This window comes from Macaca thibetana, chromosome 9 (genome assembly GCF_024542745.1).
Source record: "Macaca thibetana thibetana isolate TM-01 chromosome 9, ASM2454274v1, whole genome shotgun sequence".
Taxonomy (NCBI): domain Eukaryota; kingdom Metazoa; phylum Chordata; class Mammalia; order Primates; family Cercopithecidae; genus Macaca; species Macaca thibetana.
Window position 1 is genome coordinate 65,024,329 of NC_065586.1, and position 25,659 is coordinate 65,049,987.

Consider the following 25,659-nt stretch of genomic DNA (forward strand, 5'->3'; position numbering starts at 1 on the left):
ATATGCCAAAATGAGATACGGCTGTTTGAAAACTGAGAAAAGCAATGGCCAAGAGAGGCTAGCCCCGCCCCCACTACCACCAAAAGGGATAAAATGATATGAGTGTGTCAAGCAATTCTGAAATGACAGCCCTGGAGCTAGACTATCAACACATGGAAAGATCTGCACATAAAATAGTGGATAGTCAGTGGTTCAATTTGTATCATACTAACACTACTTAACTTTTTAGCTCCTGAGACACAGCCCATGTAGGTATTACAATTTTTTTTCCAGTGGAATTTGCATTAGTTAAGAGGCTATCGTGGTAATGAATATGGCGCATTAGATGACTTAATAGTGTCATCTAAGCCCAGGTGCGGTGGCTTACCCTGTAAACCCGGCATTTTGCGAGGACAAGGTGGGCGGATCACCTGAGATTAGTTCAAGACCAGCCAGACCAACGAGGAGAAACACTGTCTCTACTAAGAATACAAAATTAGCCAGTCATGGTGGTGCATGCCTGTAATCCCAGCTACTCGGGGTAGTGCATGCCTGTAATCCCAGCTACTCGGGAGGCTGAGGCAGGAGAATTGCTTGAACCCAGGAGGTGGAGGTTGCAGTGACCAAGATCATGCCATTGCACAATAGCTTGGGCAACAAGAGCGAAACTCCATTTCCAAAAATAAAAAAAAAAGTGTCATCTAATATGCTGCTATTTAAACTAACCAAGTACACAATAGCCCTTTAATATTTTAGACAAAAAATACACTAACCAGAGTAAATATGAGAGATTATTTCAGTTTGACTAAACTTGCAAACTAATTGTCCAGTCATTCAATGAAAGTTAATTAAATGCATGATACTACACCAAAATTACCTGGCTAGAGATATATAAAGACCCTGTCTTTAGAGATACAGTCTACAACTTTAGATTGCTTTCCCTTTTTTTTTTTTTTGAGACACAGTTTCTGTCACCCAGGCTGTAGTATGATCTCAGCTCACTACAACCTCCACATCCTGAGCTCAAGCTATCCTCCTGCCTCAGCCTCCTGAGAAGCTGGGACTATAGGCACATGCCACAATGCACAGCTAATATTTTTGTATTTTTTTTGGAGAAACAGGGTTTCACCGTGTTGCCTGGGCTGGTCTCCAATGCCAGGGCTCAAGTGATCTGCCTGCCTCGGTCTCCTAAAGTGGTGGGATTACAGGCATGCGCCAGTCCCCCATGGCCAATTTTGTTTTCTTTGGCTTTCACACATACTAAAAATTACTTGTGAAAGTGTAGTCTAGCCAAAGCACCTACTCTCTTTATATATATATATATATTTTTTTTTTTTTTTGAGACGGAGTCTTGCTCTGTGGCCCAGGCTGGAGTGCAGTGGCGCAATCTTGGCTCACTGCAAGCTCCGCCTCCCAGGTTCACGCCATTCTCCTGCCTCAGCCTCCTGAGTAGCTGGGACTACAGGTGCCCACCACCACGCCTGGCTAATTTTTTTGTATTTTTAGTAAAGATGGGGTTTCATCGTGTTAGCCAGGATGGTCTCGATCTCCTGACCTCGTGATCTGCCTGCCTCAGCCTCCCAAAGTGCAGGGTTTACAGGCGTGAGCCCCCGTGCCCAGCCCAAAGCAGCTACTCTCTAATGTCTGCAAATAGCTCTACAATCCCCCCTTCCTTTTTTGTAACAATCTCTCACTGTTCAATAAACAGGGTAGTGCATATATTTCAAAATGCTAAATTACAAACGCACAGGAGGAAAACCCCAACTGAAAGCAAATTCCTAGATGACTGAGCGTGACAAAGCTAGCAGTTTTAATTATCTGTAATTCTGAATATCAAGAAGAGTAAGCTGAATTAGGCTTGACAGATGACAAATTAAGTTTTCTGGCCGGGCGCGGTGGCTCAAGCCTGTAATCCCAGCACTTTGGGAGGCCGAGACGGGCGGATCACGAGGTCAGGAGATCGAGACCAGCCTGGCTAATACGGTGAAACCCCGTCTCTACTAAAAAATACAAAAAACTAGCTGGGTGAGGTGGCGGGTGCCTGTAGTCCCAGCTACTCGGGAGGCTGAGGCAGGAGAATGGCGTGAACCCGGGAGGCGGAGCTTGCAGTGAGCTGAGATGCGGCCACTGCACTCCAGCCTGGGCGACAGAGCGAGACTCCGTCTCAAAACAAACAAACAAACAAACAAACAAACAAACAAACAAAAAGACAAATTAAGTTTTTTTCAAGACCAAAAGATACCTCTCAGAAGATTACATAACACGCTGTCATGCAATTAAAGAATGGGAGACTACAATGTAATAATCTATGTTTACGGGCTAAACATATTTTATTTCTTACAGGCAACCCTCAAACAAGAATAAATTCAGAGAGACTCCTTCAGAATTTTTCTGTATTTTCTGAGACACAGTCTCACTGTCACCAAGGCTAGAGTGCAGTGGAGTGATCACAGCTCACTGCAGCCTCAACCAATCTGCCACCTCAGCCTCTTGAGTAGTTGGGATCACAAGTGTGGGCCACCACCACGCCATATATATACACACACACACACACACACACACATATATATATATATATATATATTTTTTTTTTTTTTTTTTTGAGATGGAATTTCACTTTTGTTGCCCAGGCTGGAGTGCAATGGCACAATCTTGGCTCACCACAACCTCCATCTGCTGGGCTCACGCCATTCTCCTGCCTTAGCCTCCCGAGTTGCTGAGACTACAGGCGTGCCCCACCACACTCGGCTAATTGTTTTTGAATTTTGGGTAGAAACGGGTTTTCACCATGTTGGCCAGGCTGGTCTTGAACTCCTGACCTCAAGTGATTCACCTTCCTTGGCCTCCCGAAGTGCTGGGATTACAGGCGGGAGTCACCATGCCCAGCCTTCTACAAAAGATTTTTAAGCTGGCCAGGCATGTGCCTGTAGTACCAGCTACTGGGAGGCTAAGGTGGGCGAATGACTTGAGCCTGGAGGTCAGGGCTGCAGTGAGCCATGATCATGCCACCTCACTCCGGCCTGGGTGACAGAGCAAGACTCTGTCTCAAAATAAATAAATAAATAAATAAAATTGAATATAATAAAAATGCATTGGTTCATACTGAAAGATAAGATAAAAATAATAAAATAGGCCAGGTGAAAGAGTGAGACTCAGCCGGGTGCAGTGGCTCACGCCTGTAATCCCGGCACTTTGGGAGGCCGAGGCGGGTGGATCACCTGAGAACAGGAGTTTGAGACCAGCCTGACCAGCATGAAGAAACCCCATCTCTATTAAAAATACAAAATTAGCTGGGCGTGGTGGTGTGCGCCTGTAATCCCAGCTACTAGGTAGGCTGAAGCAAGAGAATCACTTGAACCTGGGAGGCAGAGGATCCAGTGAGCTGAGATCGCACCACTGCACTCCAGCCTGGGCAACAAGAGTGAAACTCAGTCTCAAAAAAAAGAAGGAAAGAGTGAGAGTCTGTCTCAAAAAAAGAAGACAGAGAAAGGAAAAAGGGCATGACTAGGGCCTGGAGACTGAGGCAAGAACGTGCACTGGGGGAATGTATGCAGTCGGATACTGCTGCAGCAAGTAGAAAGTGAAGATACACGAAGGCAGAAAAGACAGAAGTGAGTTTTGCAAAAATCTTAAAGGTCCTGTATTCCCTGCTAATGAATCTAGGCTTCATCTAATCATTCGAAGGCCCTGAAAGTTTTGCTCTATTTCTTTTGTTTTGTTTTGAGTGAAATATATCACATAAACAGAACACTACATGTAGTTAGATCGAAGAATCATGTTTTTCAGAAGGAAAACTTGAACTACCCTAAGGAGAGCTTATTATTCAGCTTCCTGATTTCCCTGGTGGCTAGAATGCTCATGATTATGTTTCCAGTGCATAGCCTAGGAGAAGTGCAATATATACTTGTTGATAATAAAGATAGCACTGAAATTATCCTGTTTAAGAAATAAAGGCCTCACTATAGCAGTGGCCAAGAAAATGGAGAGGTGGTAGTGTTCAGAACTTGTAGAACAAAAGAATTTGGATGGATGAACAAAGGAGGCGAAGATACTGAATATTCTATTTTGGGTGATCATGTGTTAATGGCACTGAACCAAACATGTAATGCAAGAGAAAGAGCAGGTTTGGGAAAGAATAGAACAAATGTGTTCATATCCATTAGAGATACAGTGTTTTTTTACAATGATGTCATTTGGCAATGCTACAAACCAGTAGCTTACAAGGGAGGTCTCTCTACTAGAGATATTGCTAAATGTTACTTTACCAATATCTTTAGTAAACCGTCAGTAACTGGCCACATTTTATCTGTTACCACATGTGTGAAGTGACTTGATTGAGTGAAAGAAGATTATACATTTCAGTAAGGTAATTATTATTATTATTTTTTCAGACAGGGTCTTGCTTGCTATGTCACTCAGGCTGGAGTGCAGTGGCACGATCATAGCTCACTGCAACCTCAGCTTCACAGGTTCATGCAATCTTCTCACCTCAGCATCCCGAGTAGCTGGGACCACAGGCATGAGCCACCACACTTGGCTAATTTTTTCTTTTTTAAAATTTTGGGGCTGGGCGTGATGGCTCATGTCTGTAGTCCCAGCACCCCAATTTAGACCAGAAATCAGCAATTAGCAACACTATTCAAAGCAAAAGCATCCCCTCGGTCCCCCAGGTGTATCCATCACTCAGCATCAAACAAGATCTTTCTCTATTTTGCTCCTAAAAATGTCTTTAACGGGCAGCTTTGTCCAAATCCCAGCTAAATGTAAAAATTCTTATCAGGACTCACTAAAAACTTCAAAATCTGTCCTTGCCATGGTCAGGGCTTTAAAAAAAGAATAAAAATATTATAAAGAATCAAAAATCAGCCAGGCGCAGTAATCACAGCACTTTGAGGCTGAGGCAGGCAGATCACCTGAGTCAGGAGTTCATGACCAGACTGGACAACGTGGTGAAACCTCATCTCTACTAAAAATGCAAAACTTAGCTGGGCATGGTGGCAGGTGCCTATAATCCCAGAATAAAAAAAAAAAAAAATAAATATAAAATAATAAAATAATAAAATAAATAAAAAAAAAAAAAAAAAAAAAATAAAAATAAAATAAAAAAAAAAAAAAAAAAAAAAAAAAAATAAATAAAAAAAAAAATTAATATAAAAAATAAAAAAAAAAAATAAAAAAAAAAAAAAAACTACTCGGGAGGCTGAGGCAGGAGAATGGCTTGAACCCGGCAGTTGGAGGTTAAGTGAGCTGAGATCAAGCCACTGCACTCCAGCCTGGGTGACAGAGCGAGACTCTTTCTCAAAAATAAATTAATTAAATTACATTAAATTAAATTTTGGTGTAGAGGCGTATGTCGCTATGTTGCCCAGTTTATTTATCTCAAAGTCTTGGGCTCAAGCAGTCCTCTTGCCAGCCACCACTCCCGACATGCCTTGGCCTCTCAAAGTGCTGGGATTACAGGCTCAGTAAGCTTTTTGACAAAGTATTTTAGAAACACTTTAAATGCCCATCAATACATGATTTATTAAATGTCTGATCTCTCATTTGCAGTGTCTCAGACAAATAAAAAATCAGCGTTATTTATTTATTTATTGAGACAGGGTCAGGCTCTGTCCCTGAAGCTGGAATGCAGTGGTGCCATCATAGCTCACTGCAGCCTTGAACTCTTGGGCTCAAGCTATCCTCCCACCTCAGCCTCTCATGTAACTGGGAATACAGGTGCATGCCAACATACCCAGCAATGTTTTTTTTGTTTCTTGTTTTTTGAGACAGTGTCTTGCTCTGTCACCCATGCTGGAGTGCAGTTGCGCAATCTCGGCTCACTGCAGCGCGCCCCTCCAAGTTCAAGAGATTCTCTTGCCTCAGCCTCCTGAGTAGCTGGGATTACAGGTGTGCATCACCATGCTCTGCTAATTTTTGTATTTTTAGTAGAGATAGGGTTTTACCATGTTGGCCAGGCTGGTCTCAAACTCCTGACCTCAGGTGATCTGCCCACCTTGGCCTCCCAAAGTTCTGGGATTACAGGCGTGAGTCAATGCACCCGGACCACCTATGTGGTTTTTTTTTTTTTTTAAATGAGGTCTTGCTATGTTGCTTATATTGGTCTCAAACTCCTGGCCTCAAGTAATCCTCTCCCCTCAGCCTCTCGAAGTGCTGGGGTTACAGCCGTGAGCCACCATGAGCAGCGAAAGTCAGCATTTTTTTTTTTTTTTTGAGATGGAGTCTTGCACTGTCGCCCAGGCTGGAGTGCAGTGGTGCCATCTTGGCTCACTGCAAGCTCCGCTTCCCAGGTTCACGCCATTCTCCTGCCTCAGCCTCCTGAGTAGCTGGGACTACAGACGCCCGCCACCACGCCCGGCTAAGTTTTTGTATTTTTAAGTAGAGACGGAGTTTCACCGTGTTAATCAGGATGGTCTCAATCTCCTGACCTCGTGATCCGCCTGCACTGGCCTCCCAAAGTGCTGGGATTACAGGCATGAGCCACTGTACCCAGCCAAAGTCAGCATTTTTAAACTGATAATTTAAGTCAAGAGTGAAATAGAAGGCCAGGAACAGTGGCTCATGCCTGTAATCGCAGCACTTTGGGAGGCTGACGCAGGCAGATCAACTGAGGTCAGGAGTTGGAGACCAGCTTGGCCAACATGGCAAAACCCTGTCTCCATTAAAAATGCAAAAATTAGCCAGGTATGGTGGTGGGCGCCTGTAATCCCAGCTACGCAGGAGGCTGAAGCAAGAGAGAATCACTTGAACTTGGGAGGCAGAGGTTGCTTGAACTTGGGAGGCAGAGGTTGCTTGAACTTGGGAGCTGAGATTATGACACTGCAGTTCAGCCTGGATGACAGAGTGAGACTCAGAAAAGAAAATGAAAACCAAAAAAGAAATAGAAACAGTTTACTGAATTTTAAGTTCACAATCCTTTTTTTTTTTTTTTTCTTTTTGAGACAGGGTCTCATTGCTGTCACCCAGGCTAGAATGCAGTGGCACCATCACTGTTCACTGCAGCCTTGACTTCCCAGGCTCAGGCGATCCTCTCACTGCAGCCTCCCAAGTAGTTGGGACTACAGGAACGTGCCATCATCCAGAGCTAGTTTTGTATCTTTAGTAGAGATGAGGTCTTGCCATGTTGCCCAGGCTGATTTCGACCTCCTTGGCTTAAGCAGTCCACCTGTCTGAGCCCTCCCAAAGTGCTGGGATTACAGACATGAGCCACCATGCCTGGCCTAAACCTCACAATATGTTTTTTTTTTTTTTTTTGAGACAGGGTCTCTCCCTGTTGCCCCTGCTGGAGTGCCGTGGTGCAATCTCCACTCGCTGCAACCTCTGCTTCCCAGGTTCAAGTGATTCTTGTGCCTGAGCCTCCAGAGTAGCTGGCACTACAGGCATGCACCACTACTCCTGGCTAATTTTTATATTGTTAGTAGAGATGGGGTTTCGCCAGGTTGGCCAGGCTGGTCTCGAACTCCTGGCCTCAAGTGATCTGTCCACCTCAGTCTCCCAAAGTTCTGGGATTACGGGTGTGAGCCACCGTGACCGGCCTCACAACATTTTTATTTATTCATTCATTTATTTATTTATTTTTATTTTTTGAGATGGAGTTTCACTCTTGTTGTCCAGGCTGTAGGTCAGTGGTGTGATCATGTCTCACTGAAACCTCTACCTCCTGGGTTCAAGCGATTCTGCTGCCTCAGCCTCCTGAGTAGCTGGGACTACCTGTGTGCACCATTATGCCCGGCTAATTTTGTAATTTTAGTAGAGATGGGGTTTCACCCCACGTTGGTCTCGAACTCCTGACCTCAAGTGATCCGCCACCTTGGCCTCCCAAAGTCCTGGGATTACAGGTGTAAGCCACCATGCCCGGCCACAATACTTTATTTATTTATTTATTTATTTTTGAGACAGAGTTTCGCTTTTGTGGCCTAGGCTGGAATCTTGGCTCACTGTAACCTCTGCCTCCTGGGTTCAACTGATTTTCCTGCCTCAGCCTCCAGAGTAGCTGGGATTACAGGCAACTGCCACCACAACCAGCTAATTTTTGTATTTTTAGTAGAGATGGGGTTTCACCATGTCGGCCAGGCTAGTCCCAAACTCCTGACTTCAAGTGATCTGCCCGCCTTGGCCTTTCAAAGTGTTGGGATTACAGGCATGAGCTACCACACCAGGCCTACAATACTTCTAAGTCCATCTATTCTACTATACCTGCATTCATAATAGACATAATAAACATAACTTTAATGTGTAATCTAAAAATCATAAAACATCATATTTGACAGGTGTTTCAAAAGGCCAAAAAAGTAATATTGAGTTTTAACCAAGCTCCCTAAAAGTTTTTAAATAAATTCTAAATCAACAGATCCTTTAACTACCTTAGGTTCATTAACTATAATAAGAACTAATGTTTGTATATTACTTGAGTTTACAAGCCATTTTCCTTTAATCCCAACAACCCTATGAGGTTAGTAGAGCAGGTAGAAATCACTCACCAAAAGTTGAGACAAAAGCTGTATTATTGCTATATCTCCAAAGCAAAGTTTCAAGATTAGGGATGCAACTGTATTCTTTGAAAAGGAAAGATGTTTAATTCCTCTGGTTTTTCAGGCTGCTATGGAGTTAATGAATTTGTTCCACTCTTAATTTTTAAATCTGTGACTGCCAAAAAAGACACACAACTAGCCAAAAGAGGCATAGGGGAAATCTTTGCAAAACCACATTTCATACAATTTCTCTACATTTCCATCAAATCCTGTAATGAGAAAAAACTGTATGTTCTAGTTTTCTGGGACAAATTCTAAAAATAAGCTAGCTAAGGCATCACTGCATAAGACATACTTCAGGTAGGTCCAGGAATTCTTGTATGGATAACTTAAAGTAACATTGTACCAAAGTAAAAATACGTAATAGTGAAACAATTCACGATTACACAGAGACACTAGAGGTGTCTCTGCATATAGATCACTACACCAAGTATCAGCTGTCTCCCCGCCCTTTGACTGTCTGCTTACCTCCAGAGGCACAAGGACAGATGGTTTCTTTTTCAGCTCCTCACATTTTCTTTTCTTACAGATCTGATGGCTGTTCTTTCTGTTCTTGCAGTAAGTACATTCACCACAGTTGGTCTTCTGCTGGCAGGGTTCACAGACCCCACATCGCTTTCTTTTCTTCTTTTCCAAAGTGGGTAGCAAAGTGGTATAGGAAGAAGAGGAGGTACTGACCATTGGCACTGGCATAGTCACCACTGTGGTGTTGACAACATGAACTGTGCTGGTTACACTGACCTGGGAGCTCCCTCTGTCTGATTTGCTGGGACCAGCCTGAGAGAGTTGGGCCACACCCAGGGAAGCATGGAAGAGTCCTCTCTCCGGGGCTAATGGGAACCCCTGAGTGTTAGCTGGCAGGAAGCTTATATGAACCTGCTTCTCATTTTCTACATTGCTTATAGCCATTACTGGAGGTAATGAATTTTTCTCTGAGATTGATGATGATTGAGGAGTGTGTCCTGAGCCCAAAGGCAAAATCTGTATAGCACCCTGGACTGCAAGTCCATATGAGACAGCGCCTTGGGGCTCAGGCCATTTGGAAGGAGCATTAAAGGTAGCAACTGGATTTGGAGAAACAGGAAGGAAGACAGGCAAGTCTGGGACAACACTCCCACTCATACCAAGAGTTTCCTGTTGGTCTAAAATAGTACCAAAGACCTCTCCTTGGACTGGAATAGCACCACGAATCTCTGGTAGATCTGGGGTCTCACCCAGGGCCTCACCATGAACTGGGTCAGCACCAGGAAGTTCCCATTGATGTGGGATAGCACCAAAGGCCTGTCCTAGGAAAGAGGTGGTATCAGAAACTTCCTGTTGATTTGCAGTAGCTTTGAAGGCCTCTTGATGATCTGGTTTAGCACCAAGGGTTGCTTGTTTTGAGCCTGCCAAGAGGAATTTTATTACAGAGGTAGGAGACGTAGACCCACCAAGAGCCAAGCAGTTTCTAAGGTTCAATTCAGGTATAACCTTATTAAGACTGGAGGTGGGGTAGCAATTATGTTCACTTTTAATGGGATCCAGGTAAGAATCAGATAACTTAAGAGATTCTACTCGTGAACCCAACTCTTCTAACTGAATGCTGGGGTTTCCTTGAGAGGTAACTTTGGGGGTTGCTCTTTGGGGAAAAGGAGCACACACTGTGTCCTGAGCAAACATTTTTGGGGAACCACTGGTATCATTAAATGTCTCTTCAGAGAATAGTCCTTCATCACAGCATGTCCCTTCCAGTGGCCCAGGAAGGATCTCAGCTGCAGGGCCACTGTGGGTAGGGATATTGATTTTGGAATCCTCAACTCTTTGGGACCAAGACTGAGTTGTCTCTTGGCTCTTACCTTTAAGTAAAGAGGGATTTTGTATACTGATTAGAGTCTCTATATCAGGAAGGACTTGGGTGTCTTGCATTGGAACCGAATCATTTTCTGAGTGCTTTACTCCCAAATCAGGGAGTATCTTATAATCACAATCATGTTGCTTTTCTAAACCCTTAGAAAGTGGAACCTTTTTGGATTTGGCTATGACCAGTGGGGGTTGGGAGAGTCGCCTGCTAAGAGAGGTGCTTCGTAGCGCCATTGTAAACCCATTGCAGGTTAAGGACTCTGGGTTCTGAAAAAGAACCTCAGTCCTATCCGAATTCATGCGTGCTGCTCCAGCTCTTGTCAGAAGGCTTCTGACTGGCATGGGTGGTTTAGGTTCTGTTTTTTTCTTAACATCTCTTTCTTGAATTAATTGCTTTAATTTTCCAGGGCTTAAAGTCTTGACTGATGCCACATTTTTGTTGGCTCCCTTGGTTGTCTTTCGTAGTTGGCTGTTTTTCTTTTTTTTGTTTACATCTTCCTTCCTGACTAATCTGGAAGGCCTTGCATGGCGGGATCGAGACATAGCTACAGAGTAGGAAAAAATGAAAGGGCACAGGAAACAGAGTCATTGGTCCTTTGGAAAGTCTCACTTCTGAGGAGAATCTGGATGCACTGCTCTTGAGCTCAGTCACACAAGGTTTTGGTCTGAAATAACAACAGAAAACACTGAAGTGAGTCTTTTTCCTATGCATTTCCCTATATGAAATAGAATATTCACTACTAATTATTTTATTTTATTTTTTTGAGACAGGATCTCATTCTGTTGCCCAGGTTGGAGTGCAGAAGCATGATCACAGCTCACCACAGCCTGGACCTCCCCAGGCTCAAGCAATCTTCCCACTTCAGCCCCCCAAGTAGCTAGGACTGCAGGCTCACACCATCACACCCAGCTAATTTTTGTATTTTTTGTAGAGACTGGTTTTCGCCATGTTGCCCTGGCTGGTCTTTAACTGGGCTCAAGTCATCCACCTACCTTGGCCTCCCCTAGTAATGGGATTACAGGTGTGAGCCAGCATGCCCGGCCACTTAAAAGCAAGGACCAAGAGCGGTGGTTCATGCCTGTGATCCCAGCATTTTAGGAGACTGAGGCAGGAAGATAACTTGAGGCCAGGAGTTCAAGACCAGCTTGGGCAACATAGGCAGACTCCATCTCATAAAAATAAAAATAGCAGCCAGGCGTGGTGGCTTATGCCTGTAACCCCAGCACTTTGGGAGGCCAAGGCAGGTGGATCATGAGGTCAGGAGTTCGAGACGAGTCTGGTGAACATGGTGAAACTCCGTCTCTCCTAACAATACGAAAATTGCCAGGCGCGGTGGCTCACGCCTATAATCCCAGCACTTTGGGAGGCCGAGGCGGGCAGATCACAAGGTCAGGAGATTGAGATCATCCTGGCTAACGCGGTGAAAACCTGTCTCTACTAAAAATACAAAAACTTAGCCGGGTGTGGTGGTGGGCACCTATAGTCCCAGCTACTCAGCAAGCTGAGGCAGGAGAATGGCGTGAACCTGGGAAGCGGAGTTTGCAGTGAGCCGAGATCGTGCCACTGCACTCCAGCATGGGTGACAGAGACAGACTCCGTCTCAAAATAAATAAATAAATAAATAATAAAAATTAAAATAGTGGCCAGGCGCGGTGGCTCACGCCTCTAACCCCAGCACTTTGGGAGGCCAAGGTGGGCGGATCACGAGGTCAGGAGTTTGAGACCAGCCTGGCCAACATAGTGAAACCCCGTCTCCACTAAAAATACAAAAAAAATTAGCCGGGCGTGGTGGTGGGCACCTATAATTCCAGCTACTCGGGAGGCTGAGGCAGGAAAATGGATTGAACCTGAGAGATGGAGGCTGCAGTGAGCTGAGATCGTGCCATTGCACTCCAGCTTGGGCAACAAGAGTGAAACTCCATCTCAAAAAAAAAAAAAAAATTGCTGGGCATGGTGGTGCGCACCTATAAACCCAACTACTCAAGAGGCTGAGGTAGGAGAATCACTTGAACATGAGAGGCGGAGGTTATAGTGAGGGGAGATTGTGCCATTGCACTCCAGCCTTGGTGACAGAGCGAGACTCCATCTCAAAAAATGAAATGGAATGAAATGAAATGAAATGAAATGAAATAACAGGGCTGGGCGTGCTGGCTCATGCCTCTAATCCCAGCACTTTGGGAGGCCGAGGTGGTTGGAACATGAGGTCAGGAGATCGAGACCATCCTGGCTAACATGGTGAAACCCCGTCTCTACTAAAAATACAAAAAATTAGCCGGGCGTGGTGGTGGGTGCCTGTAGTCCCAGCTACTCCAGAGGCTGAGGCAGGAGAATGGCGTGAACCCGGGAGGCGGCGCTTGCAGTGAGCCGAGATCGCGCCACCGCACTCCAGCCTGGGCGACAGAGTGAGACTCTTGTCTCAAAAAAAAAAAAAAATTTTTTTTTTTAAATTTTTCGTAGAGACGGGGTTTCACCATGTTAGCCAGGATGGTCTCCATCTCCTGACCTCGTGATCCGCCCACCTCGGCCTCCCAAAGTGCTGGGATTACAGGCGTGAGCCACCACGCCCGGCCTAAAAAAAATTTTTTTTAATAATTAAAATCATGGAACTGAGAATTGTTTACTGCAAAAGAAAATATAGTCAACACAGAAAGTACTAAAATATCCCAAGAGAATTAATGCAGAAAACCAAATATCTTTTGCTCTCACTTATCAGGTACTCATGGGTATAAAGATGGCCATAATAGACACTGAGGACTACTAGAGAAGGAGGGAGGGATGAAGACAAGGGTTGAAAAACTATCTGGTACTGGCTGGATATGGTGGCTAATGCCTGTAATCCCAGCACTTCGGGAGGCCGGGGCAGGTGGATCACTTGAGGTCAGGAGTTCGAGACCAGCCTGGCCAACATGGTGAAACCGCGTCTCTACTAAAAATACAAAAATTAGCTGGGCATGGTGGCGGGCACCTGTAATCCCAGCTACTCAGGAGGCTGAGGCAGGAGAATCACTTGAACCTGGGAAGCAGAGGTTGCAGTGAGCCAAGATCGCACCACAGCACTCCAGCCTGGGTGACAGAGCGAGACTCCATCTCAAAAAAAAAAAAAAGAAAAACTATTGGGTACTATGTTCACTACCTGGGTGACAGGAGCAGTTGCACCCCAAACCACAGCATCACACAATATTCCCATGTAACAAACCTGCACATGTACCCCCGAACCTAAAAGAAGAGTTGAAATTATTAAAAAAAAAAAAAAAAAAAAAACTAAAGTATCCTTTAAACCTTAGATTCACTATAAAGCTTCTTTAGTTGGCTCAACAAATGATTTAAGTTGATGAAGTTCCTCAAATAAGGTAAGCATGGGGTTTTCTCTGTATTAGAAACCACACCCCTTGTAGTTTCATGCATGATTTTATTGATTTTTATGTATTTTTTTTTTTTGAGACAGGTCTCCCTCTGTTGCCCAGGTTGCAGTGCAGTGACATAATCATACCTCACTGTAACCTTGAACTCCTGGCCCCAAGCAACCCTCTCTGCCTCCCAAAGTGCTGGGATTGCAGGTGTGAACCAGCATGCCCAGCCATTATATGTGTTTTAAAGCTTAAATCCCAATCTTTACAAATGTGGATACTTTAAAAATTATCTCTTTCCTGAGCACATCCCTATACAGGGAGAAGTATCATCTGTTTGACAGTAAAGCTGGTTAAACCAGAAGAAGAGGTTTATATAACGTAAGAAACTCTCCTCCCTGGAGATCCAACACTTCCTACCACATTCCAATTAACAATCCACAAATTTTGAGCTTTTCACATGCACACCAAAACAGCATAAAGTCTCAGGAGACAGTATTGACAAATTAGGTTACAGATAAGACACACAGGTCCAATACATCTGTTGAGTACCCGCTATGTCTAAGGAAGGCATTGTGGTGGACACTCCCCAAACCCAGAAATGTCCCTCTTTTCTTTCTCCTGACTCAATTCAAAGACTGCTGGTTCTAAAATTCCTTCTAAAAGATCCCACAAGTCTTTTTCTTTCTTTTTTTTTTTTTTGAGAGAGGGTCTCACCCGGACTGGAGTGCAGTAGTGCAAACTCAGCTCACTATAGCCTCAACCTCCTGGGCTCAAGCAATCCTGCCATCTCAGCTGCCCCAATAGCTGGGACCACAGGCATGTGCCACCATGCCTCCTGAGTAGCTGGGACTACAGGTGCCTAACACCACGCCTGGCTAATTTTTTGTATTTTTAGTAGAGATGGGGTTTCACCGTGTTAGCCAGGGTGGTCTCGATCTCCTGACCTCGTGATCCACCCGCCTCTGCCTCCCAAAGTGCTGGGATTACAGGCGTGAGCCACGCGCCCGGCCAGGAGTTTCGCTCTTATTGCCCAGGCTGGAGTGCAATGGCACGATCTTGGCATGTTGAGCAGGCTGGTCTCCAATTCGCGACCTCAGGTTATCTACCCACCTCAGCCTCCCAAAGTCTGAGAAAAATTAAAAATAGATTAAAAAAACAAACCCGGTCAGGCACAGTGGCTCATGCCTGTAATCCCAGCACTATGGGAGGCTGAGAAGGGCAGATCACCTGAGGTCGGGAGTTTGAGACCAGAGTGACCAACATGGAGAAACTCCATCTCTACTAAAAATACAAAATTAGCCAGTCGTGGTAGTACATGCCTGTAATCCCAGCTACTTGGGAGGCTGAGGCAGGAGAATCACTGGAACCCTCCCCGGTTGAATCTGTTTAAAAATTACTGATCTGACCCAGGTAATCCTGGGACGCACTGGTTAGTTTCAGGTCTAGAGATGATCTCACATCAAAAAGTCCTGGGTTTGAATCTGTGATCACCAGCTATGTGTCCAGAGAACTACTTAATAGAGTCCATGTTCCTTCATCAAAAATGAGGTAGTTTTGAGGTTTCAATAGGCTCCCACAGGAAAAACCTAGTGGCATTGGTTTCATCCTTGTGGTATCTGTGGTTGAGTGTAAGGGGACATGGGTAGCAGAGTAAAAAGATGGACGTTGGAAGTAGGCTGACCTGGGTTCAGTTTTCAGTTTATAAATATTAGTAGATTGTGACAAGTTTCTTGGTATCTTTATACCTATGTTTCTTCGTGTGTAATACAAAAGAAAGTCTAATAGTGTTGACCTCACTGGGTTATCATGAGAATAAAATGAAATAATATGTGTAAAGGCTTAGCACAGGGCTCGCGCATGATAGGTGTTTCATAAATAGGAGCCAAAAAAAAAAAAAAAAAAAGAAGGCTGTTTGCAACTTCAAAATACAAAAAAAAAAAAAGAGAGAAAGAGAAAATAAGTGGTAGTTATCATTATTATGGAACCAGTTTAACCCAGACTTTGTTATATTCTCCAGACCAAGATCTCCTTTTGGTTCTGTTCCCACCTTACGCACTAAGTAGGTTACACACATAAGAGTTCCCAGAGCACACTACATTTAGTCAATGTAATGTGTCTTTAAGACTTTTAAAATAGACATTAGCGATAACATCAAATACACAAAAAATAACATTTTGATAAATCTGTACTAAATACAAACACTAGGCCAGAGAATACTTCACTTGAATTCTTGGCATCTAAGCTTACTGCTTTCCCCTTCTTCCAAAAAAAAAAAAGTTTGGCTTGCAGTAATTCAGTCTTTGGCTGTGAAAAACTGAAGGATATTTTCTCCAAAGACCACTGCTTTTTGTACAACATTTTCAGAAAACAAGACATTCCAATTTGAATTTCCAAAAAGTCAACAAATACCTTTATCAGGATGCATTTTTCATTACAAAAAGCAATTCATTTTTTTTTTTTTTTTTTTTTTTTGAGACTGAGTCTGGCTCTGTCGCCCAGGCTGGAGTGCGGTGGCCGGATCTCAGCTCACTGCAAGCTCCGCCTCCCGGGTTCACGCCATTCTCCTGCCTCAGCCTCCCAAGTAGCTGGGACCACAGGCGCCCGCCACTTCGCCCGGCTAGTTTTTTGTAATTTTTAGTAGAGACGGAGTTTCACTGTGTTAGCCAGGATGGTCTCGATCTCCTGACCTCGTGATCCACCCGTCTCGGCCTCCCAAAGTGCTGGGATTACAGGCTTGAGCCACCGCGCCCGGCCGCAATTCATTTTAATCTCTCAAAATTCAACACTATCATTAAAAGCATGCTTTATCTCTTGTATCAAGATTATACTGCTGGCCGGGCGCGGTGGCTCAAGCCTGTAATCCCAGCACTTTGGGAGGCCGAGACGGGCGGATCACGAGTTCAGAAGATCGAGACCATCCTGGCTAACACAGTGAAACCCCGTCTCTACTAAAATACAAAAAAAATTAGCCGGGCGAGGTGGCGGGCACCTGTACTCCCAGCTACTCGGGAGGCTGAGGCAGGAGAATGGCGTGAACCTGGGAGGCGGGGCTTGCAGTGAGCTGAGATCCGGCCACTGCACTCCAGCCTGGGCAACAGAGCTAGACTCCGTCTCAAAAAAAAAAAAAAAAAAAAAAGATTATACTGCTAAAAAATTATTAGGAGTATATAATCTAGTCATTGCAATCAGCCACAAAAATTAAAATTCATATACGTAGGCAAGTAATCTGGGTATGCCAGAGGGTGTCATGGGATCTGCTTTGAAAGTGGTTTACAATTTGATCTCTGTCTCTCCTATATTCTTTTATATTTTTAAATTGAAGTGCTTTAGAAATTCAGACTTGTCAGCCGGGCACGGTGGCTCAAGCCTGTAATCCCAGCACTTTGGGAGGCTGAGACGGGCGGATCACAAGGTCAGGAGATCGAGACCATCCTGGCTAACACGGTGAAACCCCGTCTCTACCAAAAAAATACAAAAAACTAGCCGGGCGAGGTGGCGGGCGCCTGTGGTCCCAGCTACTCCGGAGGCTGAGGCAGGAGAATGGCGTAAACCCGGGAGGCGGAGCTTGCAGTGAGCTGAGATGCGGCCACTGCACTCCAGCCTGGGCGACAGAGCCAGACTCAGTCTCACAAAAAAAAAGAAAAAAAAGACATTCAGACTTGTAATTAAGATAATCTTGGCCGGGCGCGGTGGCTCAAGCCTGTAATCCCAGCACTTTGGGAGGCCGAGGCGGGCGGATCACAAGGTCAGGAGATCGAGACCACAGTGAAACCCCGTCTCTACTAAAAATACAAAAAAAAATTAGCCGGGCGCGGTGGCGGGCGCCTGTAGTCCTAGCTACTCAGGAGGCTGAGGCAGGAGAATGGCGTGAACCCAGGAGGCGGAGCTTGCAGTGAGCCGAGATCGCGCCACTGCACTCCAGCCTGGGCAACAGTGTGAGACTCCGTCTCAAAAAAAAAAAAAAAAAAAAAAAAAAAAAAAAGATAATCTTTATCATTCAAACCCTATCTCCTAAAAAACAGCCTGTCAAGGAAATAGAAAAGGTATGAACAACATGGATTGCGAAGATGTGGCCTCTTTAAATGGTAACAGCCTTTTTACGAGATCACGAAAGAGGCCAATGACCCCTGAAAAACCCAACTGCAGGGGAGAAAATCACTGAGTACCACCCAGCCAAGGAATCAGAGACAACCAGAAACAAAATAAGGACTCCTTCCGGCAAGACCCTGATTTTTATCACTCTTGGCTCCACTATTGAAACATAAACTTCTTTTGTGACAAACTAAGTTGTCCCAAGAGCCGAACTCATGGAGTAAGGGTAGCAAGCTTATCCTGAAATTTGTGGAGGCAAGGGGAAGAGAATGTAGTCCACTCCATTAAATAGGTCCACATTTAAATATGGAATTACCTCAAAGACCTCTGGAAATTAATTTCTTTTTTGTAAACATTATTAAATGATTTACTTCCATTTTTAGTGCTTCTATCATAGAGTATTCAATTCATACAAAAATGTGTGTGTGTCTGTGTGTGTGCATGCATATATATATATATATATATTTTTTTTTTTTTTTTTTTTTTTAACAGGGTCTTGCTCTGTCGCTCATGTGTATCAAGGATCACTGTAGCCCTGACCTCCTGGGCTTAAGTGATCCTCCCACCTCAGCTTCCCAAGTAGCTGGGACTACAGGCACGTGCCACCACACCAGGCTAATTTTTTCTTTCTTTTGTGAAGACTCACTATGCTGCCCAGGCCACTCTCAAACTCCTAGCTTCAAGTCATCTGCCCTCCTGAGCCTCTTAAAGTGCTGGGACTACAGGTGTGGGCCACCATGTCCAGCAAAAATGTGTATTTTCAAATAAATACTCACATGAACTAAAATATTTCCAGCAGTCAAATCTCCCCTGTGTACACTCTTCCCTAATTCTACTTCCATTTTTCATTTCTGATAAAAATTGATATTTCAATGCCTCTCAATATTCGTTTTTTTTTTTTTTTTTTGAGACAGGTCTTGCTCTGTTGCCCAGGCTGGAGTGCAGTGCTGTGATCACTAACTATAGCCTTAAACTCCTAGACTCAAGTGATCCTCCCATCTCAGCCACCCAACTACAAGCACAGGCCACCATGCCTGGCTAAGTTCTTTTTATTTTTTGTAGAGATGAGGATTGATCTCACTATGTTGCCCAGACTGGTCTCAAACTCCTAGCCTCAAATGATCCTTCTGCCTCAGCCTCCCAAAACACTGGGATTACAGGCATGAGAAAGTTACTTTTATTCTAACCTGGAATGTCTTCAAGAGTCTGTGAAAGTGCTGCAGAGATAGCTTCATGATAAAATGATATGAGAAGAAAATAAGACTGGAGACCCTGTTATTAAGTATATATCATTGGCCCAAGAGGGGAATCGTGTGCAATTAATGGACACCATCCTGTGAGTTCTTACTGTCATGGAAGGGAAAAACGAAAAACCATTTCTGTGATGTAAAACATTACTCAATCAACAGATCTTTACACCAGAGAGCACCAAGACCCCCAAACAACAATAGAACATTATTTTGGTCAGGCACGGTGGCTCACGCCTATAATCCCAGCACTTTGGGAAACTGAGGCAGGTGGATCACTTGAAGTCAGAAGTTCGAGACCAGCCTGGCCAACATGGTGAATCCCTGTCTCTACTAAAAATACAAAAATTAGCCGGGCATGGTAGCACATGCCTGTAATCCTAGCTACTTGGGAAGCTGAGGCAGGAGAATCACTTGAACCCAGGAGATGAAGGTTGCAGTGAGCTGAGATCACACCACTACACTCCAGCCTGGGCCACAGAGTGAGACTCTGAAAACAAAAAAAAAGGAAAACAATAGAACATTTTCCCCCATAAAATGTCTTTGTGACAAGGGAACTACAGAGTATGCGATCCAAAATTATAGGCCAGGAGATAATAACCCAACTAAATTTTTAAAATAATTACCTTGCTTAGAGAATGAAAAGCTGGCTCCTTAAAGTGTAAGGGTTTTCTGTAGAGAACTGGCGGGTGTGGTGGTTCTTGTCTGTAATCTAAGCATTTCGGGAGGCCGAGGCAGGCGGATCACCTGAGGTCAGGAGTTCCAGACCAGCCTGGCCAACACAGTGAAACCCTGTCTTTACTAAAAATACAAAAATTAGTCAGGTGTGGTGGCACACGCCTGTAATCTCAGTTACTCCGGTGGCTGAGGCAGGAGAATTGCTTGAACCCGGGAGGCAGAGATTGCAGTAAGCCAAGATCACACCACTGCACTGTAGCCTGGGAGACAGAGACTCAAAAAACAAACAAACAAACAAAAAAAACAACAAAAAACAAACAAACAAAAAAAACTAGTATTGATAGCAACATGTCAGAAAGATCCTCTCCCACCTATATCTGTCCTTTTTCTGGATTCCCCCAAAATCCTCTGGGCAAAAATGCTTAATTGATGTAACGATCCAGCCTTCATGTTAATTTAAAGTCATATTTCAATTCTTTCCACTACCAGCAGTGGCCAAAAACGTGGTATTTGCACACATAGAGCTAGTTGCAACAGACTGATTTCATAGTCCCTCCATTCAGCTCCACAGAACTTAAAGGCTCTTGCACTTGGCTGAGAAAAACAAGATTTAGAACATTTATTTTAAAAAGGCAGCACCCGGCTCAGTTTCCTCCAGCAACTAAGTTCTACCTCTAAACGAAGAGTAGGCAGGCAACTGCTTGCAGTTCCTAGATAGTTTTCTACCACAGGAAGTGTAAGAGCCCTCGGCACATGTAAAAGCTGTTCAGGGAAACTCACTAGAATGCCAGCACATTTAGTCAATGGCTCCTTCCATATGTAAAACACCCCTCTGCCCTGCAGAGAGGAAGGGGGAAAAGGGGGGGAAAGGGCCAAGAAAAGGGAAGGGAGACGTTAGAATGGACATAGAACGGTCCTTCCAAAGACAAGAAAGGCATAAAACACATTAGGAGGAAGTAGAAGAAAAAGCATGAGAAGGAAGAAAGTGCCCAAAAAGAAAACAAAAAAGGCCAAAAACGAAAGAAGGGAAAGAATTTTATAGTAAAAAACTGAGGAAGGGGAAAAATTACTTAGAGTAAAAACTGAGGAAGGGGTTCGACATCTATAGTAATAAAACTAGAACATTAAAAGACAACTGAGATCAAAAGGCCAAAGACTAAAAGACCAAGGGGAGAGGGGAAATCAAGTGTGCAGGAAAGGAAAGATACGGACGCTCAGAAGGTGGGGGAGGGGAGACAAATCAGATGGGAGAAGGAAGAGAAACAAAGGGCAGGGACAGTGGAGACCCAACCCTCCCACCCATCCATTCTGGAAGACCAGCCCGGAGAGCGATAGTTAACTCTCATTAAAATGGAAAGTGGCAGTCCCAGAGTTGTAAGCCTGGACTCCTCATCTTTGCAAAGAGAAAAGGACACTGTCTGCCATTTCCCGTATATCTTGATTCTGAAATTTGATTGAAACTACAACTTAGCTTTAAAGACAGAGAGGTTGACAAGCTAATTAAAACCCCTTAATTGGGGAAAAGGGGGACCCCTATGACCAATACCGATAAAATCGGGAAACACACCAAAAACCACCTAAGTCTTTTGATTCTTGGTTTGATTCACCTAAGTCTTTTGATTATTAACTCATACTAATCTCCTTATTTCCGTACCTATCTACATGTACCCCTGCCCCTGGTTTAATTGTAGTCATAAATTCGTAATATGCTCCAAATAACCGTTGCCCTAACTGGTTAAGAAGCTCCTTTTCCATATTTTTTCGTATCCTGAGGCCTAATTAAACCATTGCTTTTATTTTACTTTATATTGGGGGTGGGGACGCCGAGCACACTCAGGTCCAGGGGAGACCTGGGGCTGCTGCTATACAGCGCCGCTCTTCCCAGTGGCGCGCGCGGCTCACCCCGCCGGCCCAGGTCTATGTACCTAATCCTGTTCTCGCTCCAAGGTCTTAAAGCACTTTTCAAACATTTCTTCAAAAACCGGTCATTACTAGGACGTATTGTGCAGCTCGTTTAGTGCCCCAGAGTGGAACCAGGGCGGAGGGGAAGAGGCACCCTAAGAGACGTATGCAGAAAGGTTGGTTAATTTGGGAGAAGGACGAGTTGGGGGCGCGGGAAAGACTCCGAGGCTGAACCTTTAAATGTTCTTTTGGAGACACTTTAGTTTTTAGTGGATCAGAAATGCCCAGCGTGGGTTTCTCGTTCACGTGGAAAGATTACCAGCGCCGGTCAGTCCCCTTCCAGACCACTTCTTGTAGAATATATATATAGAGAGAGAGAGAGAGAGACAGAGAGAGAGAGAGAGAGAGAGAGAAAGACAGAGAGAGAGAGAGAGAGAGAGAGAGAGAGAGAGAGAGAGAGAGAGCCCGGGGCGAGCGAGAGGGGACCGGAGCCGGGGAGAGGGAAGGAGGGAAGCACAGAGAGGGGAAGAGCATTTTCTCTCTGGGGGCGGTAGATTGCGCGGCAGCCTCCTAGCCCTCGGGCGAGGACCAGGCCCCTCACGTGCTGCACGACTAGCCCCAGCACCAAGCTCCGCGCACCTCCCACCCTCAGGGCCCGCTCCGGGATCCCGCCAGATGGGGACTGATGGGATCGCAACGCCAGCGCGTCCTGCGACCCAGTGGTGTTCACAAATGAGTTTCTTAAATGCCATTTTGACAGAACACACTCTACTCCGTATTCCCTGCTTCCCTGATCCTTAACAACTCCAAGCCAACTCCTAGCAAGACTCCACCACTGCCTCCACTCCAAACGTTTCATCCCTGGAGCCGTCCTCCCACAACTCTCGGGGAGACAGGCGCCAAAGCGTTTCCCCATCAACCTGTCTCTCATATAAATATGGAGGGAGGAAGAAAACTTGTTTGGGGGTACGCTTGAGCACGGGACAGCCCGGGCTCCCCACTCACAACTTGCACAGACTCTAGCCTCTCCTTATCCCGAGGCGCCCGGACCTCCAACTCCCCAAAGGGGCCAGGGAACCACTGGCACATTCAGCCGTCTCCCCCAAGCCACACTTGCCCTCCCCCAGCCCTTTTTCAGCGCAGCCCGGGGTCAGAGCCCCAGTCGCCCCCGCTGCCCCCCACCCGGCGCTGTGTCGGGGCCTCCCGGGCGGGTGGCCGAGACCTCCGGCCGGGGGCATTGTTTACCTCCAGCAACAAAAGCGTCCCGAGCGTCCCAGGGTGGGGGGTCGCGGCGGGGAACGAGCCCACCCCTGCGGCCGCGGGAGAGCCAAGGACGCAGAGCCCTGGCCAGTCCAGCCCGCGCCGAGCGCCGCCTCCCGGACCCCCCTCGGGCCTCGGCGTCGGAGTCCTCCCTCCCCGCACCCCTGCCCTCTGCCCCGGCCCCAACTCACCGCTGGCCTGGTCACACTCCCAGGGCAGCACACGGCCCCCAGCTCCAAGCCTGCATCAGCCCTCGGGCAAACTTTCCAACTCGCGCTCCTCCCCACAACTTTGGAGCCCGGGGCCCCGGCGGGCGCGAGAGGCGCGGGCGGGTAGGGGAGGGCACCTACTGGCTCCCAGTACAGTCAAGGCCGGAGCCCCTGAGGTGGAAAGTCGGTTCCCAAAGGTCCACAGTGGAGAGGCAGGTAGGGCTGCATGACTTGGGCGGGGCAGGGGGGTGTCCCGGGGGGCAGACCCGGGAGTAGAGGGGCCAGCGGCTGCGCGCACAAAGCGGCGCCAGAGCAGACTGCGCGGCCACTCCCCGCCAGGTCAGCCCCCCGGAGCAGCAGTGTCTCCCCAGGACAGACCTCAGGGAGTGAAGCTGGGGCTCTGCCTTCGCTGGACCCTGCACAGTTGAGCGACAGGCAAAACGCGAGCTGGATTTACCCAAACTGGAGCTGGAATCCCTCCTCGACTCCCTCTCGACCCCCTCCCCTCCCCCTCGTTCTCCACCTCTCTCAACACACACACACACTCTCTCTCTCTCTCTGTCTCCGAAGAAGTAGTAGAGAGGTGTCAAGATTTTGTCATTACCTTTTTTCCCAGGAGAACTCTAGAAAAAGTTTTTAGGATCTCTAAATTGCATGTTTATAAACGTATGAAGAAGGTGCCAGGTCAGAGATGACACCATTGAGCAATATCTAGGTCGCCAGCAACGGAAAACCGCCCTCAACACCAAAGAGAGAAACCAGATGAGGGCTGTGTTCCCTGACTCTGGGCTGGATGTCTGCAAAGTTCATCATAATGTTTCTGTTAGCTATTTGGCCCTGGACCTCAGTGGTGGTCGTATTCACTTTATGAATGAAGAAATGAAAGTGCAAGAAGAGCTAAGTTTTCCGAATGAGGAGGAATAACCAGTGGCATTATGCCAGAATTAAGACTGACTAGGGCATCTGAATTTTTCTCTAAATGTTTGATGGCTATTGCTTCTTCCAGCAGTCATGACACAGACAAGGGAATCCAGGACTTTAATGGGGTCACTGTGGTAAGGAAAATGCTGTTCATGGAATCTTCATTCCTTCCAGGTCAAACTTCAAGTGAAGAGAAAGGATTCAGTCCCTCATTACCTTTCACACCATTCTACCCCCATTCTGCACTTAGATTTTATTCTTATACACATAAGCATAACCAGGCTGTTCTCGGAAAGATTCCTAAACTTTTAACCTTCTTCACGGATTGATTCATACAAATGTATTCTTACACTACAATGTAGGCATAGAAGAGAATTTACCTCCTACACAGAAAGAACAGAGATTCCAGGCTGGCAGAGCAAACTGATGACTGCACTCATGTTTTCAATGGCACAATCAGACAAAGTACCTTGGCTGAATAAAATCAGAAATGTGGCATTTGAAATCAATCTTTTTTTTTTTTTTTTTTCCTTGAGACGGAGTTTCACTCTTGTTGCCCAGGCTGAAGTGCAATGGCGTGATATTGGCTTACTGCAACCTCTCTCCCAGGTTCAAGTGATGCTCCTGTCTCAGCCTCCTGAGTAGTTGGGATTACAGGTGTGCGCCACCACACTCAGCTAATATATATATTTTTTCTTTTTTTTAGTAGAGACAGGGTTTCACCTTGTTGGTCAGGCTGGTCTCAAACTCCTGACCTCAGATGATCTGCCTGCCTTGGCCTCCCAAAGTACTGGGATTACACGCGTGAGCCACCGCACCAGGCCTGAAATAATTTTTTTTTTTTTGAGACGGAGTCTGGCTCTGTCACCAGGCTGGAGTGCAGTGGCCGGATCTCAGCTCACTGCAAGCTCCGCTTCCCGGGTTTACCCCATTCTCCTGCCTCAGCCTCCGGAGTAGCTGGGACTACAGGCGCCTGCCGCCTCACCCGGCTAGTTTTTGTATTTTTTAATAGAGACGGAGTTTCACCATGTTAACCAGGATGGTCTTGATCTCCTGACCTGGTGATCCGCCCGTTCTCGGCCTCCCAAAGTGCTGGGATTACAGGCTTGAACCACCGCGCCCGGCCTGAAATAAATTTTATATGACCTGTTGATGGTATAGTGGTTAGCATAGCTGCCTTCCATGAAATAAATCTTATGGACAAAAATTGACCCTTCTAAATCAATACTTCAAAAAGCTTACTTATTAATACCTTGTTAGAAACATTCTACCTAGGCCAGGCACGGTGGCTCACGCCTGTAATCCCAGCACTTTGGGAGGCCAAGGTGGGTGGATCACAAGGTCAGGAGATCCAGACCATCCTGGTTAACGGTGAAACCCCGTCTCTACTAAAACTTCAAAAAATTAGCCGGGCCGGTGGTGGGCGCCTGTAGTCCCAGCTACTCAGGAGGCTGAGGTAGGAGAAGGGCGTGAACCCGGGAGGTGGAGCTTACAGTGAGCGGAGATCGTGCCACAGCACTCCAGCCTGGGCGACAGAGGGAGACTCCCTCTTAAAAAAAAAAAAAAAGAAAGAAACATTCTACCTAGATTAAAAAAAAAAAAAAGGAAAGCAGGGAGAGTTTGACTTAAAAACTTGATTTTCAAGGCTGG

The 25,659-nt window shown here is 45.8% G+C and overlaps 1 protein-coding gene across 2 annotated transcripts in view; it reads right to left on the bottom strand.

Moving 5' to 3' along the window:
* The window catches only part of TET1 (tet methylcytosine dioxygenase 1), a 148,282-nt gene extending 124,806 nt beyond the window's left edge, over window positions 1-23,476 (bottom strand). For both annotated transcript variants that reach the window (XM_050805189.1, XM_050805188.1), the window contains exons 1-2: window positions 23,071-23,476; window positions 8,979-11,014 (exon numbers count right to left, since the gene is read on the bottom strand). In XM_050805189.1, the coding sequence (XP_050661146.1) occupies window positions 8,979-10,892 (1,914 nt within the window). In that variant the 5' untranslated portion in view covers window positions 10,893-11,014; window positions 23,071-23,476. The remainder of the gene's footprint in view (window positions 1-8,978; window positions 11,015-23,070) is intronic.
* Between the last annotated feature and the right edge of the window lie 2,183 nt (window positions 23,477-25,659).